The sequence below is a fragment of the Mesoplodon densirostris genome, chromosome 8 (genome assembly GCF_025265405.1).
Source record: "Mesoplodon densirostris isolate mMesDen1 chromosome 8, mMesDen1 primary haplotype, whole genome shotgun sequence".
In the NCBI taxonomy this organism is placed as follows: domain Eukaryota; kingdom Metazoa; phylum Chordata; class Mammalia; order Artiodactyla; family Ziphiidae; genus Mesoplodon; species Mesoplodon densirostris.
Genome location: NC_082668.1, coordinates 45,637,691 through 45,658,547, shown reverse-complemented (window position 1 = coordinate 45,658,547; position 20,857 = coordinate 45,637,691). Strand labels below are relative to the sequence as shown.

The window sequence follows — 20,857 nt, the reverse complement described above, 5'->3', positions numbered from 1 at the left end:
CCCATCCCCTTAAAAAGTACAAAAAAAAAAAAGCCTACAGTAATTGACTTGAAAAGTATTTTTGCAACACCATTTGTACCAGTCCACCTGCTTTCTATTTACTTCTGGTTATCTCCTTTCGCTAATGATTCTCTGAAAGCACACACTAAGGTTTGCACCAAAATACTGTCCTGGAGACTGTTAGAGGAGTCTGCAGGGCTCTTAGAGCCAACAGCTGCCTCTAATGACAGTGAGCACGTGCACACTGAGTGACTACAGAGCCCCCTGCCATGAGTGTGAATGTCAGCCAGCTACACAGTACATGATTACCCTTGAATATAATTGCCTTTACATTCTGATAATGTCTACCACTGGGGGAAAATCCATCGAGATTGAAGTTGTACCAACCAGGTTACAGGGACACTGTTCCGCACAGTGGGACAAGTTCCTACCCAGGCCCTGAGGTTCTTAGCTGTGTAAGCCTTTGTCCCTTCTCATACCATTCCTTTCAAAATCTTTGATTATTAAGCAAAAGGTGTGTGAACCCTTCATTGCTCTTGCAAAACTGCTATATGCTAGGCTCCTTATAACTTTTGTCTGGTGACTGGACTTGAAACATTCTGTAACCTTGTTTGATATTTATAACGTATCACCTGCAACTCCCATAATATCTGTTGGAAAAAAAAATAGACATGAGATTTCATCAGTAAGTGACTAATAATCTCTAGATAAAAGCCACAACTGCTTGTAACCAGTGCTCAGAATCACAGTTCGGACCCAGGTGGCACATTTAAGGTCACTTAGGTTAATGTTCCCACGAGGCAACTGAGGCACTGGCAGATCAAGGGACTTCCTAGGTCCACCAGGGATGCAATGGCCAGGCTCAAGCTAAATTCTACTTGCCTGACTCTCAGTTCAGAAAGACTTTAGAGACCCATATACATTTTTACACTTTTTAATAAAGAACCACAAATTTAGACTTCAAAGTTAGACTTTAAATTTATTTATTGTATTTCTTACTGTACAAGGACTTGATTTTCCTCCCAATATTTGGGCAGATCCCAAGTATAAACACTTGAGGCATTTCCTTTGGCCTATGTCACAAATTACTTAGGAAAAACAACATTATGAAGGAAACTCAGTTTATCTCCAGAGTCATTGTCTTTTTTCCCCATCCTCTCCCTTTGGTTTTCCTCTTAGTGTTTCTGGTGTATTAAGATGTGTATCCCAACCTATTCATGGGCCCTTGGCCTTACGTGCTTACAGCTTAGGATACTCCTTCACATCTAGACCTTTTTAGACCTCATTTTCTCTGCCTATAAATTTACCTATACAGTATATATTATCTTCTTAGTTCCTCCTTTCAGGTAGTATGTTAGCAAAGCTCACGTGCTAACTAACACAAAGTCCTCCTGTTTTTGCCTATCACGAGATGTCAAGTTCTCACTATTTTAGTCACTCTGTTGGATTAAGACATTATTTCTACAAACCCCTGTTAAAATGAATCACTTTTAGCTGGGAGGTAAAATCCATGAAGACAATACCGTGTGAAGGCACTATGCCATGCTGGAATTAATACATAAGCCTGTCCCCCTCCGAAATTGTAAACATTTTCCTTTGTACCATGCCTCTTGCAGTAGAAATGTACTAGCATCCAGTCCTAATCACCGAGTGTAGCTAATATATATCAAGGTGGCAGATGCCTCTGGATTCTTTTTTCTGCATCTGGAACACTGATGGGAGTAAGTCAGTTATTATGTAACTGTGAGATTAAGTAAAGATGGATTATGAAGACACCTATTTCTTGATTCAAATTACATTTGTCAGCTTCAGAGTTAGTTGTGGAAATAAGAACAGCTAGTCAGAAGTGGAATTTAACTGAAAAAGCATAAAATATGTTTACAGGAATTCACTGATTCAAATATTTTGTGCAAACACTTTTAGGTAAATGGTCATTTTATAGGCTGACCTTTCTATGTGCTGCCAGTAGGACTGGCTTCTCTATGATCCAATGCTCTTTCTCCTACCTTCCTCTCATATTAGATGGATCAGTCAGGAAAGGGCAGCCCCAAAAGCAGAGAAGCTTAAAGTAACAGTTTCTTTCTCTGAACTCAGAGACCTAGGTAGACAGCAGCCACCAGCTTTAAGCATTAATAGTTAGAATGGCATAGGGAAAGAGATAGTAAAAAATTATGCATTGGCTTTTAAAGCTTATAATCACATTTCCCTGGCCAAAGCAAGCTGCATGGATACATCCAACTTCTAGGGAGCAGGGACGTGCAGTCCTACACAGGAAGAGACTGGAAATATTTAGTGGAGAGTGTTAATAATACCACACCAGATTGCTCTGGTAATTTCCTGAACCTACCATTTAACTTCACTCTTTTTTGTTCTTGACAGAATGCCCTTGTTAACCTCTTACACCTGAGTTTCTATCTGGCAACTATCACCTACTTTCTAGAATATTCCATAATCTCCCTGAAAGAACTTATTTTATATCATCTTTATCCATTGAATATACATATATACGTAATATTTATGGCATCCAGAATACTGTATTTTAATTAGGACTTTATGTGTCTGTGTTTCATCTACCTCCTTAGACCAAAAGAGTATGTCTTATTCATCTGTGTAATCTAAGCTCCCGTACGGTGGTTGGCACAGGTAGACAGTCACTAAAAAACAGGGTGCTTATAAAGTTCTTTTGCACTTTGAATTTTTAATAAGCATCCTCCTTTTTGTATAATATAATAGGGAAGGAATTTACTCAAGATTCAAATAAAATTGTGAAAGTTTTATTTGTTGTAATATATTTCTTTTATTTTCTAGTTAATAAACTCTTATGTTATATTAAACAGCCTCAATTATGTTATTGAAAATGATATTATTCAAAATGATAGTGGATATGTTGAAAGCTAAAAAATTTAAATTATCCTGTCCAGTTGGGACAGACGTGAACATGAATAATTAGAGTATGGGAATAAATGAAGATATTACCAAATAAGCCCTGATATAGAGTCAAAGAACCCTTAAACTCTTCCCAGAGAGGTCAAGGAAGGCTTTGAAGAGGAGACAATATTTGAGCTGAGTTCTTAGGAAACAGAAGGTATATCCAGATGGGAATGGTAAGGGGTAATAGTAAGGGTAGAGTCAAGAAATATGTGGTACTTTTAAGGCAAGTCACTATAATGTTGAACAGATTATTTAAAGTTTGTGTCAATTTTCTCACCTGCAAAATAAGACTGTATGTACCTGCCCATCTCAAATGGCTTGTTATGAGGCAAAAGGCTATTATGTAAGAAATTGGAGAGCACCATGAAGATATAAGATGGGGACCTTGAAGGGTCAGTGGAATTTTGATGGATAGAGAAAGGGGCTTAGGACATATAAGGTGATAAGAATGGCATAAGGGAAGACTCCAAGGAGGAAAGTTGGTTAAGCCAAGGAAAACTGATCATTTTGGCAAGAATAAATAACAGCAAGTTAAGGTTCAAACACTAACCAATCAGAAACAGGTAGAGAAGTCTAGTTTAGCAAAAAGGTAAACTTGGTTGTCTTAATATGTCTCAGTATTTTTTGCTGGGATAGGAGGGAAGCAAATCTAGAGTTATAGAAGTGATTCAGGATCCAAACTGAAGGTTGGGGCAGGCTCCTTAATGCTTACTGTATCTCTAACTCCATCCCTTTATTTTAAATCATGTAAGGGTATCATATATATCCCCCAAACAATTGGGGGAGTCATATAATATGTAAACAGGTTAAAACATAGATAATATAATTTAGTGGGGTTAAAAAATGAGAGAGACAAAGGTTTGATAAATTGCACTCAGGGTAAAGAGAAAGATAAACACAGGGAAAGAGTCTTCTATAATGTGATTTTCAATCAGTCAGGTTGTCTTAATGGAAACCCAGATCCAAGATGGTTTAAATACTAAAGAAATGTATCACATGTAACTAAGGAGGGAAGGCATCAGAGTTGGTTGAGTCAGTAGCCCATGAATGTCATGGAGATTCCAGATTCTTTCTATCTCTCCACTCTGTTGGCCTTGGTGTGTTGGGTTTGCCTTAAGGCTGGCTCTCTCCTGGTACTAAGATAGCTGCAGCAATTTCAAGGGAAATGGAATTTCCATGGCTGGCTAGGACTAATGGTCTGGAGTAGAATCTGCTCCAGGGATAAACCTCAAAAATGTTATATTGCTATCATCATCTGATTGTTCTGGGCAGAGTTGGAAACATGATGGCCCATGCACCAAATTATTCTTGTAGATGTTTTGTTTGACTAGCACAGTGTTAAAAGAAAATCAAATGAGCTGCATTTAAAAGTCAGATAATTTTGTTTATTTCTTAAAATCATATTTCTATATTATCTTAAAGAATCCGAAGGTTTATCTAAATGTGCCTGCGTTCCACTTAGCTAAAATTGGCTGGAGTGGATTAACTACTGCCCCTTTACACAGAGCATTCTGATTCCACCTTACTGGGCTTCATCATTCCCTAACATATTAACCTGGTCTGCTTTACTCAAGTTACTTACGGAGACTCTCACTGGGGAAATTACTCTTAAAGATTTTTAAGAGCCATGTGGTGTTTTTGCACCAATGAGCATATCTCTTGTAGGCACTTCTTCAATGGTTCAAAAGAAATGAGGGCAAGGGCCACATCTTGCTGGAGGGCATGTCTTTGCCAACTCTATTATTAATTAGCTCTGTTATCTTATTAACTTATAATTTCTATAGCCATAAAATTTAACAATTAACACCTGTCCCCAACAGGAATGTTACAAAGATAAATAACTTCTTTAAATTCAAAGGAAAAAAGGTTGTACTTTTATTCATATTGTATTAATTAAAGAATTGCTTTCATATTTATGTTTGATATAGTCAAGAACCAGATAATTTTTTATATAGGTTTTTCAGTTAAATATGAGTCATTTGTACCTTTTGTAAAGCCTTTAGCTCAAGGATATTGTTTGTTGGTTGCACACCTGAACTACATTTACAAGGTAAAGATATGCCTACTACTTGTATCACCCAGCATTGGTTAGGCAAAATTAAAAAAGGTTTAAAAGGAAACATTAAAAATTGAATATTGGATTTATAATATTTTCTACACTTATAATTTTTAGAGAAAAGTAATGGCTTTCAACATTATAACAAAGCTTCATTTCTTTAATTAGGAAATATTCAACCGCAGAGAAAAAGAGAATATAACAAACACCTGTGTATCAATTATCATGGTACCATATTCACTTCAGATTTTAAAAATTATTATTTAAAAATTCAGTCATTACAGGGACTTCCCTGGTGGCACAGTGGTTAAGAACCTGCCTGCCGATGCAGGGGACACGGGTTTGAGCCCTGGTCTGGGAACATCCCGTATGCTGAGGATCAGCTAAGCCTGTGAGCCACAACTACTGAGCCTGCACCCTAGGGCCTGCAAGCCACAACTACTGAGCCCACATGCCACAGCTACTGAAGTCGGCGAGCCTAGAGCCCATGCTCTGCAGCAAGATAAGCCACCGCAATGAGAGAAGCCTGCGCACCACAACAAAGAGTAGCCCCCACTCGTTCCAACTAGAGAAGGCCTGAGCACAGCAACGAAGATCCAAAGCAGCCAAAAATAAATAAAATTAAATTAAAAATTCAGTCATTACAGACAGTTCATTCATTACAGTTGAAGCTCTTTGTACATTTCTTCAATCCCATTCCCCATTTTACATACCCAGAGATAATAACCACTGCACTGAATTAGATGTTTATCATTCTTATGTACATTTGAAACTTTTGAAACCATATATGTATACATCTATAAATAATATATTGTTTTGCACGTTTTACAATTTTATAATCATGGTATCATAAAATACATATCCATCTGTAATTTGTTTTTGAAACTTATCCACTTTAATACATGATACTGGGGATCATTCATTTTAAATAATATATTTTATCTCATTATGTAGAAATATCACATTATTTTAATCCATTCTCCTACTGATAAACGTTTAGATTGTTTCTACAGAGATTTTTTTCATACGTCACACCGTTCGTTTGTTGTACTATCTGGGGTGCATATGAATAAAGCTCTGCATCAGAACATACCACATGGTGTTGTCACTATGAGAAGCAGCACTATCACAAGTCAACCTCTTTTGTAGAGTTGCCTCTTGTGACTTATAATTAGACAGAGGGACTCACATGCTAACTGTAAATGTCAGATGCTTGAAAAGTAAAGACAATTTGAAGGAACCTGCTCTTTACAGAGAATGAATACTGATTTTTCTTCACCCCAGAACATCAAAATACATTGCTGTGGACTCTGATGCTTTTTCCCCAAATGTCTGAATTTTGGATTTAGCTCCATAAATAATGATTTCAGCAGAGTTCAGTAATTGTTTTCCAAAGTGGTAATATGATCTTACCATTTGATGAGCATAAAGTGACAAAAGTCCAGATTCATTTTTCTTTTCCAGGGCTTAGAAAATGTGACAAATTTCAGATGTGGAACCAACATTAGATTTCAGAGCATAAAACCAACATAGCATAATTGATATGGAGCTCATACTTCAAACCACTGTTAATTTTCCCCAAAGTGTCCAAATATATATATACATCAAACATCTCCTAGCTGAACTTTGGTTTTAATCATCCCTGAAAGAGAATGCCTATTCTGAATATGCCTATTCTGACTGTCTTCTCAGTGGTTCTCAGTTTCAACTGCTCTAGAGCAGGGGTCCCAAACCCGCAGGCTGCAGACAGGTACTGGTCCACAGCCTGTTAGGAACCAGGCCGCACAGGAGGTGAGTGGCAGGTGAGCAAGCGAAACTTCATCTGCCGCCCCCCATCACTCTCCATCCTTCACATTACTGCCTGAACCTTCCCCCCCACCCCCACCCCGCACACATGGAAAAACTGTCTTCCAAGAAACCAGTCCCTAGTGCCAAAAAGGTTGGGGACCACTGCTCTAGATGACTGCCTATCTTTCAGAGTTCTCAAATACTCTTTGTTATCAATATTAGTCTCATGGTTGCCAAATTTTCATTCAAGTTGGATGATATATCAGTCAACCTAAGTCATATTATGGTAATAATGCCCAAGTTGAAATTACTTACAGTAAGCTTTATTTCTCTTCATGTTGTTTGTCAATCACAGTCATCTTCAGCTTTGTTCCATCAATCTGGGACCCAGGTAAAGGAATCATCCCCTCTTTGGAACCTGCTGTTCATGTACCAAAAGGAAAAGAGAGATGATAGAGCCAAGTGATGATTCACATTATCTGCTCAGCAGTGGCCTACATTACTTCCATTCACATTTTGTTGAACAAAGGCATAAGGCCAAGCCTGCCATTCAACTAGGTGAGGAAGTAAAGACCTCCCATTGAGAGGGACAAAAATATTTGGGAACAGTAATACAATCTACCACAGAAGTTGTTTTCATAGTCAAATAGGTATCCTTTTGACTGACTTTTAGGATTCTTGTAAAATCAAAACTTTTTTAGGTTTTGCTAATATACAAGTAAGACCTTCTGATATCTAGGATGGGATTTAGCCCAATTTAATATTTTCCATGAATCTACAAAAAAATAAGAAATTAAAATCACTTTGAAAAATCAATAAATATCTGGAGGCCCCATGCATGTAATTGTGATCTAAGTCTAAACAATATTAATTTATAAACTGAACTAACTGAAATCTTTACCATATCACTCTGAATGAAGAAAAATGACTGATTACCACTGCACTTCCATCTCAGCCATCAGGGGACCCTCAAAAAGAATTTAATACAGTTAGTATTTTAAATGAGACCATGCAAATAGTCTCTTCAGATGTGATTAAAATCTCTCTTGCCATTTTTGTGTGATGTTGCAAGGAACAGAAGTTCATTTTACTTTACATAGATGGCAAAGGATAGATTTTTAGCTTTAATTGTATGTGACGTATATTCAGGCCAGTTTTTTTTTTTTTTTTTTTGGTCTAGCAATTCTTTGTTTACTACTTTTTTTTTAGTTATTTGTAAGTAGCTTGTACGTTGGGCACTGAGCCCAGCTTTGCTTAATCTGACTGTCTTTGCAGCAGTCTCTCTCTGTTTTAAGATACTTTGGAAATTATTGGTTTGTTTTCTAAAAATGAAGAAAATGATCTCATTTTAGGGAGTTAGCTTCTTCTTAAATGCTATTTTATGATTAGATGGTTTAAAACAATTCCCAGTTTTCCTTTTCAATAATAGATGTGGCAACTAATCACATTGCACAACAAAATTTATTCACTCATGGAAAAATAATAATTATAGCTAACACTTATAGAGTGCAACTAGCATTGTTCCAAGTGCTTTACATGTATTGATTCATTTAATACAACAACCCTATGAGATATGATACCAATATTATCCCCATTTTATAGACGAGGGATTTATAATACTTTAATAAAGATCTAAATTCAGCTTTGGAAAAATAAGTTATGTTTGGCAGGGTTTATCAGCGAGGCTAGGAAATTGGCCAGTTAAAGCAGGAAACCAAGAAAAGAAAGGGAAGGAGTAGTATTCTCTAAATAGAAGAATTTCAAACAAACCAACAAACCTAAAAAACGTAGGCAACTCTTTTAAGCTGTTAGTCAAAGGAGAATTATTTTCTATTTAGTTTTTGTGATAATACCCTTTTAGTTTTTATGAAGGGCAAGATCTGGAACTTATATATAGGTTACATTACCATCTTGAAACATTAGCCTTTTCTAATCTTCAAAAGAACACAGAAGCTCAGGAACTGTTCTTCTAGTTAGAATAAATAGAAAGTGCAAAAATTCCAATTTTTCCTTTCTATGATTGACTACCTTCTGAATGGCTATGAGACCCCAACCTATTGTAGGATAGCTGCACATATCTAGTAGCAAAGAGGAAGTCTAAGAGCAGCTCTGACAACCTAGCCACAAGTTAATCTGAAGAGCCATTTTCTATTTGTAGGAATTTTGGTAGACTATTGTATGTGTATAAAATGCTTGTACAGTGATAGACTTTATTTTATATGATTATATGACTTAATAGGTGAATAATTAACCTAATGGAAATAGTAATTAACTCCAACTCATAGTTCCAAAATTGTATTTGATTTAAAATATCAATAAAGATTTAAAAAATTATATAAGATGAAGAAAATAATCAAATTAAAGCATTAATGAGTCACATTTTAATTCAATTTATAGTAGTTTCAATTTGCTAACTTTGTATTGGTCTTCTCAAACAAGGGGTTAAATTTCAGCGGGCTCAAAGTTCTTCTAAATGTCAGGAGTAACATCAGTCCATTCTCACCAGCTCATCCTTGAAAGTAGAAACTCTAAAAAAATATCTTTTACTAGGTTTACTTTCTACATTTGTTAAGTATACTATAAAGTATTTAAACCCTTAAACACTGGAAAGCATTTTCATAGGAAAATTAGAGAAACTAAGAGAAAAAGCAGGAGGAAAATAATAATTGGATTTGTCAATAGCTTGGATGTGGCTGAGAGAAAGGAGGCAGTCCTTTAACTAGTTATACCTAAGAGATGGAACAATATTCAGGTTTATGTCTTTGATAAGTCAGACTGGAAACGTTAGGCAGACGTAGTATGTCACCTTTCCTCCAAAACTTAATGTTCCTTTTCTTGAATATATTGTTACTTTGACTCTTATCAAATTTTAGTGACAGCTAACATTAAGTAGTACTAAAAGCCCTCTAAATAATTTGCAATTGTCTTCACTTAAAAAAATGGGGTTAAGTGCTCCACACATACAGCTTTTTCCATGTTCTTCTGGTTAAAGAGTAGATAGAAAAAACCTAAACATGGCAAGCCTGTGACATGCCAAAGGTCACATAACCTGTAGGTCCAACCAGATTTCCTAATTACTAATCTAGTGCAATATTTTAAGATGATTACTAAATCTGATGATCAGTTAACGATGCACCTGACACACACACCCTTCCCGTTTCATAAAAATTATCCCAGTAACCTTTGTGAATCCATGTATTTAAACCTAATTGCTTCAGGATATCATCTAAAGTCTGTTTTTCGGTTTTTTGTTTGTTTTTTTGGCGTGGAGTGGACTGTACATGTAGGCTCAAAGAAAAATTCAGAGTTTATCACCTCCTTGTAACTCTTTTCCTCAGGTCCAAAAGGATAAATGGATAAAGTGATACTAGGCTGAAAACGATTTAGAGAACCAGTACCCGTATGCTTCTATTTTACAACGATGAAGCAGCTTTAAAGTAGGAGAGTGTCTACAATTTTGCATTTTAAAAAGCAATTTTTAAAAAGGAAAGCTGTCGTGTTCTGGAATTTCCCTCTCTCTCTTTGCGGTCCCCCGAACTCCAATCCTCCAAATGGCTAAGTCGCATAGCTGAAAGGATTTTGCTCATTTTTTCCAAAACACTTCACATCTGGGCAGTCGCCAACCATGGAAAGTTTCAAGTAAACGTAACATTTGGGAGAGGGACAAGCTCGTCTGGGGCTGCCGCCGCGGGTCCGCGGCCCTCAGAGGCGTCGCCACACGCCCTTACCGGATAGCCGGGGACCAGCGGCAAGCTTTGACCAGCCGAGCTCCGACGGCCAAACTCCAGCCCCGGCCAAGCCCCCGACCGCCGGCCCCTGGGCGGCAGGGGCTCTTGCCAATCAGTCTCCGAAACAGTTCGAGGCCCCAGAGTCCAGGAGCCCATCTGCTTCGTAAATGACGAGACCGCTAAGGCCCCAGTTCCCAACGAGGGCACTCCCGGTGCTGACGAAGCGAGAGGGAAGGGGCTACTCCGGAGCCCTGCCTGGCCCCCCTGCCTCACACGTCAGTTTGACTCCTCCTCCCAGTCCCCCGCCAGTCCTCCGCATGACTCTCCGCGCACCGGGCGCCGAGAGAAATTTGACTGCTCCAGTCACCAATCAGAAGCGAGGTCGGGGATCTGAGCTAATCGGAGCAGGCGAAGGGGGCAGGCCGCCGGCGTCCTCCCGCCCCCGGGTGGGTGAGCGCCGAATGTCTCGGGCCCGCCCTTACGCCTCAGCCTCAGTGCGGAGTCCTCCGCGGTGTGAGAAGTAGCCGCGGGCAGCCTCAGAAGCAGCAGCATTGCCTGTGGGAACCGCAGCCGGAACCACACCCACCTCACTGTCCCTGCCCTCTTTTGCCCTCTGGCCGTCCCGCCGGAGATCAAGTTGCCGGAGGAGAGCGGCCGCCCACGTCCGGAGCATCCTCCCCTGTTGAGCGGGCACTGACGGACCCGGCGGCATGATGCGGCTGCGAGGCTCGGCGATGCTGCGGGACCTGCTCCTTCGCCCGCCCGCCGCCGCCTGCGCGGTTCTGAGGCGGGCGCAGCCCCTCGCCACCCTGTGCCTGCGCCCCCGGGGCGGGGGACGAGCGGGCCCGGCGGCCGCCGCGCGGCTCTACCCGTGGTGGGGCGGGGGCGGCCAGCCGGCGGGGCCCCTCGTGAGGGGCCTGTCCAGCTCCCCCTCGGAGATCCTGCAGGAGCTGGGCAAGGGGGGCATGCAGCAGCCGCAGCAGCAGCAGCCGCCGCCTCCGCAGCAGCCGCAGCCCGGGGCGTCGCCGCCCGCGGCCCCGCCGGCGTCCGGCCCCAAGGACGGCCCGGGGGAGACAGACGGGTTCGGCAACAGCGAGGGCAAGGAGCTGGTGGCTTCAGGCGAAAAGTGAGTGTCTCCGCGAGGCGCAGGAGGCCTTGTCCCGCGTGGGGCCCGGGCCCGGGAGGGGCCTGTGGTGGGGCGGGATGGGAGCGGAGGTTCGAGAAGGAGAAAGAAAGAGATGCCGGGCGGCCTGCGCAGTCTGCGCCATGTGATTAGGCCCGGCCCCGCCCGCGCCTTCCCCGCCTGAGCCCCTCGCGCGGCCCTCACTTCCCTTCCCCGCCGCCGGGTGGAGCAGCCAAGGGGCTGGAGGGACCAGTCTGCCACCCCCCCCCCCCGCGCTGGAGCTGTGGCAGCCCGGCCCACGCCGCGTGCTCAGCGCCCCGGCTCCGGGCTGCAGTGCCTGGCCGCCTGCCCAGTTCTTGGTGGGTGGTGCCCCACGAACATCACCGAGTGATATTTAGGAGTCGGGCGATGGGCAAAGCGTGTGCCTTCCTGACTCGCTGCTTTTCTAGGCTCGAGTTTCCTCTCTGCCTGCCCTCCTTCGATCTCTGCCACCGTCTCTTTGGAAGCCTAACGTAGCAGAGTATTCTGAATATTTCTGTTGTGGCTTCTTCAGGCGTGTGTAGAGCCATCTGGGGCACCGGAAATAACGTTTCTGAAAGGAGATTAGGAGGAAAAGGGTCATGTGGCCGAGAAGACAGGGCACGCAGTACAGACCACCTGTTGGCACCGAGGACCAGCTTTGGCCTGTCTACCATCTTCCATAAGATGGGAGAATTTTTGAAAATACAGCTCAAAATAGCCAAGGTGAAATGTGACGGGTAAAACACAAACTCAGAAAAAACCCGAGTTAAGTAGCGTTTGCGGCTTAAAGAAATTGTGGTAGGGTGTTAACTCATCTATTCCGCACAGCAGTTGAGTTTTAAAACAAAATTGGTTTTTCCTGTGCAGTATGTGAGGCAATTTCCTGGATATTTTGTCTTGAGTAGTATAAATGGACGCAAACTTTTTCTCACTGTAGGTAAAAATTTACCTACCTGCTTTCTTTATATCCTGCTATTTTTCTGATTTTGCACTGACGTTATGTGACCTGTTTTGCTTCCCTTCTACTTATATTGCTTTTTCCAGCCCCATAGTATCTTAAGTCAAACTGAAAGTGTGATTCTTATACTTTCAGTCTCAGACCTGGCTTAATGTTTCCTGTAATTGAAATTGGCACCTTCCTAAAACATTCCAAGCTAAAGTTGTTTTCCCAGACTGAAAAATGTTATTTAAAAAAAAATCACTTGGTGATGAGCAAAATTTGTGATATTCTGTGATAATGGTTTTGTGCCACAAAGTAGCTTTATGACTGTGGGCAGGTCATTTAACATCTTCAGCTGGAGGACTCAAATGTGTTCACATTCTAAAAAGCTAGACTTTTGTCAAATTTCTACCTCTTTAATGTTCTTGAGAGACTAGAATGTGTATGCTTTTTTTAAACATCTTTATTGGAGTATAATTGCTTTACAATGGTGTGTTAGTTTCTGCTTTATAACAAAGTGAATCAGTTATACATATACATATGATCCCATATCTCTTCCCTCGTGCGTCTCCCTCCCTCCCTCCCACCCTCCCTATCCCACCCCGCTAGGTGGTCACAAAGCACCGAGCTGATCTCCCTGTGCTATGCAGCTGCTTCCCACTAGCTATCTGTTTTACGTTTGGTAGTGTATATATGTCCATGCCACTCTCTCTCTCTCACTTTGTCACAGCTTACCCTTCCCCCTCCCCATATCCTCAAGTCCATTCTCTAGTAGGTCTGTGTCTTTATTCCCGTCTTGCCCCTAGGTTCTTCGAATGTGTATGCTTAATTTCATTTGGTACTCACTTACCTTACTTATTTATCATCTGAATTATCAGGCATGTAACAAGTTTAAGTACAGGTGCCCAGAGTTGAAAAATGAGGTTACTAGCATTTAGAAGTTGTCCTTAAAGGTTATATGATGGGAACAGCTTTCTATTGAAAATATGCCTTGCATTCTGTCTCTTCAGTGGCGCTTGTATCCCTCCTTTCTCCCCTTCTGTCGGATAGAAAATTGAGCTGCTTTTGTGATTTACATGTTTCCCAGAAGCTTCTAGCTCCATTGCCGTCAAAATAAGAAATCATTTCTTAGCAATAACTTTGAAACACTATTTTGTCTAATATTTATTGACAACTCTACATAAAAAATGTCCCATCCTGTCCCTCCCAGCCCCCCCAAAAAAAACCTGTTTAGTGAGGGAATCCTTCAAGAATATTTGCTCAATCCCACTACTGGTCATATACCCTGAGAAAACTATAATTCAAAGAGTCATGTATCACAACGTTCATTGCAGCTCTATTTACAATAGCCAGGACATGGAAGCAACGTAAGTGTCCATAGACAGATGAATGGATAAAGAAGATGTGGCACATATATACAATGGAATATTACTCAGCCATAAAAAGAAACGAAATTGAGTTATTGTAGTGAGGTGGATGGACCTAGAGTCTGTCATGCAGAGTGAAGTAAGTCAGAAAGAGAAAAACAAATACCATAAGCTAACACATATATATTGAATCTAAAAAAAAAAAAGTTCTGAAGAACCTAGGGCCAGGACAGGAATAAAGATGCAGTTGTAGAGAATGGGCCTGAGGACACTGGGAGAGGGAAGAGTAAGCTGGGACAAAGTGAGAGAGTGGCATGGACATATATACACTACCAAATGTAAAACAGATAGCTAGTGGGAAGCAGCCGCATAGCGCAGGGAGATGAGCTTGGTGCTCTGTGACCACCTAGAGGGGTGGGATAGGGAGGGTGGGAGGGAGACGCAAGAGGGAGGAGATATGGGGATATATGTATATGTATAGCTGATTCCTTCGTTATAAAGCCGAAACTAACACCATTGTAAAGCAATTATAATCCAATAAAGATGTTTTAAAAAACCAAAAAACCTCAATATATTAAAATAAATAAAAGTATTAAATATAATTAAATATATAAAATAAACTTTAAAAAAATTTTTTAAAAAACAAATATTTGCTCAGATGCCCTGGGAGTTTGAATGGCCAATAACAAAACCTTGTTTACCTTAGTTCAAAGGAGTCTGTTTTTGCCACCAAAGTTTGGAGCAATAGCTAGATGGGTTTAGGAGCAATCTAGGTATATGATAAACCTGAGAGCTTTCAATCATGGATTTCAAGAGTGAACCCCAGCTATCTCCAAATTACATTATAAAATTAAGAGCACTGGCCTCAAGATTGTGAAAAAAATTTTTAATCTGGTTAAAGGTTTATTTCCTGAATGATCTGGTTTTTAAATGTAGATTTCTTCCCCTGACTTCATCCATTTTGACTTTATGTTGTAAACATTTCTCTTATTCTGGGAGGTAAGGTTCCAGCTGATCCTGTTATCCTTTCTTATGCTCAGCTTCCAAAGCATAGGTCATCCCTGAATCATCAAGCCACCTGGAATGCCAGCCCTCAGGTTTCTGCCAGGTTCTATAGAGGATTATTAAAAGAAATAGCCACGTGAAAATTAAATGAGTTAACATTTTGTAAAAGGCTCATTAGGACAATATTTGGCATTTGTTAAATACGCTATAATTTCTCATTTTAAAAAATTGCTTCATTTTTTATAAAACCTTACAAGGACATTGGCCTTTGAATTTTAGGCTCAAATGAGAAATTTCTTTTTTTTTTTTTTTTTTTGGTTTCCAGAAAAAATTTCTCTTGAGAGATCGTTGTACTTCCGTGAAAATGTGATACGCACTGTTTACTTTTTTGCCCTGCTTACCAGTACGCTCAGAGTGAATTTAATACTTAACCATAGCAATTTTATTAGTTCATGTGGCTGAGGTATTTGCTTTTCCTCCTTCCCTTGGTCTAACTTTATATTTTACTAACCATACCATATTATATTCTGGAAGGAGGTAGGATGTGAGTGAGTTATCTTCTTATCTTTTTTCATAGTCAGACTCTTTGAACCACTGTCATCCTAGCCATCTCCTTCAACCAACTTCACTTCTGGTTTAGGGCACTGGTTAAGGTTAAGATTTTACTACTGTCCTAAATATCTTACAGAAAAATACAATGTTCATTGCTCAGTTTTCCCTGCAGTGCTCTTATTTAATTTTGTTACTATTATTCCATCACTTTGGAAACCACTTTGCATGGCTCTCTTCATTTTTTATTTTATTTTATTTTCCTCACAGATTTTATTTTATTAGTAGTATTTTTTGGGAATATAATTGCTTCACAATGTTGTGTTAGTTTTCGCTGTACAATGAAGTGAATCAGCTATACGTATACCTGTATCCCCTCCCAGCCCAGCGCCCCCATCTCACCCATCTAGGTCGGCACAGAGTACTGAGCTGAGCTTCCTGTGCTTTATAGCATCTCTTCATTTTTTAAATTGTTCTCTCTTGTTCTGTGGCTCTTTTTGGATTTGCTCACTGGGTAAACCCTGAGGCTGAGAGGCCTTTGCTTCTTTCCTACTTGTCTACCTTCTCTATGGCATATCCTCTAATCTTTGTGTAGATAATAGTTCATCTTTCATCCAAGCTTTGTTCTCATTTATCTCCACATATCTGATGACTTCAGATTTAAAATCTGTACCCCCATATCCATTCTTTTGTCTCATTTCAATCTATTTTGTATGTTGTTTCAAGATTAATTATAGAGTTTTAATTTCAAAATACCACTCCTTCCAGAAAACCAGTATGGACTGGGATGAGCATTATATCAAACAGTGCTATGTAGCATTTGAGATTCTTGATTAACCTTTATTTTAGGCCAATTATTGCCCAACATGAACGTTTTTATCACACTCTTTTCTCTCAAGAATGCCACACTTCATTTCTGTAAAACCCAGAAGTGTATATTCTTAGTGAAGGATCTCTGTGAAGGGTTGGCAGGTGGGGAAGAGGGCACGTATTTTTAAGTTACTTTTTGTTTGGGCATTTTATTTTTTAATTAGAAAGGGAAAGAGAAAGAAGGACCATGCTGAGAAAGTATCAGCACGTGTATGCTCTTTAGAAAATAGGTAATTCATACAGGATACAATATTGAAAGTATTTCATTAAAATAAGATCATTTTCCCCCTGTCAGATTGGCAGATGTTAAATTAAGTGATGCCAAGGGTATAGGAAATAGGGACTCTTACGTTGCTGATGGAAGTATAAATCCAACTGTTTTGGAAGGCAGTTTGGTAGTATCTGTTAAAAACTGCATACCCATGATGCAGTAATTGTATGTTTGCTCATCTATATAGTTAGAAATATATTAAACGAGAAGGTGCAAACAAAAATGATTTCCGCTAGCTTCAGATAATATGATTTTATTTTGGTAGTTCATATTTATTCTTTTTTTTAACATCATTTTTTTTACATCTTTATTGGAGTATAATTGCTTTACAATGGTGTGTTAGTTTCTGCTTTATAACAAAGTGAATCAGTTATACATATACATATGTTCCCATATCTCTTCCTTCTTGCGTCTCCCTCCTTCCCACCCTCCGTATCCCACCTCTCTAGGTGGTCACGATCAATGGAAATCAAGGGGGAAAGAATCGTTACCCCACATGCTGTGCAAATTGAATTTCAAAGATTAAGTACTTAAGCATTTCAGCAACATTGAATTAGGTCTCTTGTATAGAATAGTACTGATAATGAGGTTGAAGCAGTATTTGGGAAATATAGATAATATATTTTGGAATAGAAAGAACCTTTGTTGAAATAGGGGACAAATTCTGTTATGATCCTTTAATAATGCATTTGCTTTTAATTTGTAAAAGTGAACATGTTTACAATTCACTTAAACTAAAATCAAGATTGAAAATATATTTAATTTTGGATGTGGGGCTTCTCAGTGAACCCCTCAGTCATCTTATTTGCGATTTCCTCAATATTAAAATTCTATTCTAGATTACAGTTATCAGTGAGTTTTAGTTTTGTTTGAATGGCCAGCCATAACATACATCATAAAATTTTTTTTTGCTGCCTAATGTTTATTTTCTTTTCTTTTTCTTTTCTTTTCTTTTCTTTTTTTTTTTTTTTTTTTTTTGCGGTACGTGGGCCTCTCACTGTTGTGGCCTCTCCCGTTGCGGAGCACAGGCTCCGGATGCGCAGGCTCAGCGGCCATGGCTCACGGGCCCAGCCGCTCAGCGGCATGTGGGATCCTCCCGGACCGGGGCACGAACCCGTGTCCCCTGCATCAGCAGGTGGACTCTCAACCACTGCGCCACCAGGGAAGCCCCTAATGTTTATTTTAAACCACATGTATCTATTTAGCTATTGATAATATCTGGACATAATCTGTAATAAACTGCATGCTCTTAATTAATACTTAGATGTAGTTCATTGAAGGAGCATGAATGAGATCCTGAAGTTTAGTCTACTTGAGTTTCAGCTTCTTGTTTCTAGGCTTTACATTTTTACAAAGAAGTCTGCCTACCTAAAAATCAACTAACTCAGGAAGTGACTACCAAATAGAATTCAGTCTTTTTTGGTGAAGTCTTGTATGTAGGGAACAGTGGGGGTCGGGGGGAGGGGGGACACAATTTTAGTCTGAGAAAGATAAAAGTCACCTTGAAGAGAAATTTGTTGGAAGATATTTGTGGGTTTCTTCAGGTTTTAAAAAATCAGTAAAAAGCTGCACTACTTCCTTCTTGTGACATTGAGGTGAAGAAAAATTATGACTGTAGAAACTGAAAGTCTACTTGTAGGATTTGCATTTTTAAGGACCTCAGTCTTCAAATCCTATATAAACCAAGGAGTTGTCTTTGTGTGCCATTTCACTTGTTAAGTCATTTGATACCAAGGGGAATTCTTAAAGCTAAGTGAACAGATATATATCTAATTATAGATATCTCTAAATAAGGTAAATATCTTTCAGGTAGAGACGCTGTTACTATGATTTTATCCTGGAATCTACTCAGGTATAAAATTGCTTTGGTTATGAAACACAGGTGCATAGGACTGAGAACTGTGCTTAGTGATTTTTCTGACCACCTACAGTGTAATAGAAGCAAAATGTTAATCTTGGCTTCCTTTGGGAAGTATTCTCTGGTTGGTGATTTCTAAAGAAATGTTTACAGTGGAAGTACTATTTTTTTGTTTTCTTTTGTTTTTTGCGGTACACGGGCCTCTCACTGCTGTGGCCCTTCCCGCTGTGGAGCACAGGCTCCGGACGCGCAGTCTCAGCGGCCATGGCTCACGGGCCCAGCCGCTCCGCGGCACGTGGGATTCTCCTGGATTGGGGCATGAACCCGTGTCCCCTGTATTGGCAGGCGGACTCTCAACCACTGCTTCCAGGGAAGCCCGGAAGTACTATTTTAAAACAATGAACTATCAATGTTGCATAATGAACAAAAGATTGATAGCCTTCAGAAATTATACTTTTTTTTTTCCCCTACTAATTTCTGGTATAGGCCTCAAAAGAAGATTTTTAAATTGTCACCTTGATGAGGATATTTTGAATGACATAGGCACTTAGATTCTTGGTGGGAGTTATTAGAAGAGTACAGACTTTCTGAAGAACAGGTTTTAAACTGTAGAAAAACTAACTATATTTGTACGTTTTTAGGAATCTAGGCTAACAAAACAAACTGAGGTGTAGAAAGATTTATTCACTAATATTTTTAGCACAGTATTATGCTTATTAGAGAAAAGTGGGGAAAACCTTGTGGTCCACATAAGTGGAATGGTTAAGTCAGTTATGGTACATCCACATGAGAATTTCTTATTCAGTAATATAAAATGAATACAGATACTTTTTAGGGATATAGGAAAATATAATGTTAAGTCAAAAGTTATAATACAAAATTTTCTATGCGGTTTGATCTCAGTTGCTTACAAAAAGTAGTAGAAGGAAATAAACCAAAATGATGTTAGCAGTTGTGGTTTGTGAGAATAGATGTTGGTTTTCCTTGCCTCCTTATAGTTACTTTTAAGATTTCTCATTATGATAACTTCTGTCATCAGAGAAAACACATCTGTTAAATTTAAAATTTGTAAATCTCTACCCTACTGTCCTAGTCTGCTATCCTAATAGCCTGTTTCTAGTATGTATAACAGTAAGCATCCTCACATTGAAAAAGTTATGAAAAAGATTATGAATGGATTTGTACAGCTGTTTATCAGCATTATCCAGTTGCATTCTCTTCTATCCTCAAACATCAAACTTTTTAATTTCTAAACTGTTTTTGGCATAAGTCTCCTTAGAAAATGTTGCCTATTTTTCTGCCATATTAAAATTTATATTATAAAATATAGAGTTTAACATTTCTTGTTCAACTTAGGTTTACTGTAAGGGGGTGCTACTGTACTGTGCTAAAATACAGTGATGTTCTAAGACAAGTATTGGCAAACTTTTTCTCTGAAGGGTCAAATAGTACATATTTTTGGCTTCACAAGCTATCTGGTCTGTTAAAACTATTCAGATCAGCTGTTGTAGTAAAGAAGTCATAGACAATAGGTAAATGAGTAGGCATGGCTGTCTTGCAATAGAACTTGATTTACAAAAACCTGTGGCCATTGCGGTAGTTTGCTGTTAGTGGCCCCTGCACTGAAATGTATTTATTTGTGTAAGGTGTTCTCTCATACTCTGATTGGTTCTGTTTTGAATGGCTGGTTCTTCTGTGGATTTTTGTATCTTGTATCAGTTGCTACATTTTGTTCTTGGCCTCCATGTGCCCACTTTAGCTATTTTCCCCCACTTTCACCTTCTATATCTAATTCCCCTTAGCTTTAAAAAAAATTTGCGGTAAAATTAATGTGGCATAAAATTTACTATTTTGACCGTTTTTAAGTGTACAGTTCAGTGGTATTAAGTACTCCCGTTACTTTTTTAAAGAACCCAGATAATTAAGCTTTATATGTAAAATATGTATCTATAGATCCTTTATGTCTACATAGGTCCTGAGTGAGTAAAGTTTATGATCTTTAGTATAGGAGTTTAGGAGGACATCTATTTTGAGCAGCTCAAAAACTGAGAATTAGAGTTGGAAGTGACTTTAAAGACATCTAGTTCCACCTCATTTTACATATTTTATAAACTGGCTACAGGTATTAAATGACCTAACCAAGTTCATACAATATTAGGACTTATTGTGTTTTTTCTTCCAATATTAGGAGAATAATAAAGTACTTTATTGAATTGATTACTTTTTTAGGTTCAGTATTCGAAGAGACCTTAAAAACCCATCTCCACAGCTGCAGGTTTTTTCTCTTCTGTTATACTCCCTACAGGTTGTTATTCATCTCTGCTTGAATACTTCTTGACAAGAGAATTTA

At 39.3% G+C, this 20,857-nt stretch overlaps 1 protein-coding gene and 1 long non-coding RNA gene across 4 annotated transcripts in view; one reads left to right on the top strand and one right to left on the bottom strand.

The window, feature by feature from the left end:
* LOC132495171 (uncharacterized) overlaps positions 1 to 11,248 on the bottom strand; it is a 69,425-nt gene extending 58,177 nt beyond the window's left edge. Inside the window, exons 1-2 of the long non-coding RNA XR_009533220.1 lie at positions 10,504 to 11,248; positions 7,091 to 7,196 (exon numbers count right to left, since the gene is read on the bottom strand). This is a non-coding gene — a long non-coding RNA (uncharacterized LOC132495171). The remainder of the gene's footprint in view (positions 1 to 7,090; positions 7,197 to 10,503) is intronic.
* GLS (glutaminase) overlaps positions 10,982 to 20,857 on the top strand; it is an 82,481-nt gene continuing 72,605 nt past the window's right edge. For 2 of the 3 annotated variants that reach the window (XM_060106856.1, XM_060106858.1), the window contains exon 1: positions 10,982 to 11,629. In XM_060106856.1, coding sequence (XP_059962839.1) covers positions 11,214 to 11,629 — 416 coding nt within the window. In that variant the 5' untranslated portion in view covers positions 10,982 to 11,213. The remainder of the gene's footprint in view (positions 11,630 to 20,857) is intronic. The other variant, XM_060106857.1, reaches the window with a different exon arrangement.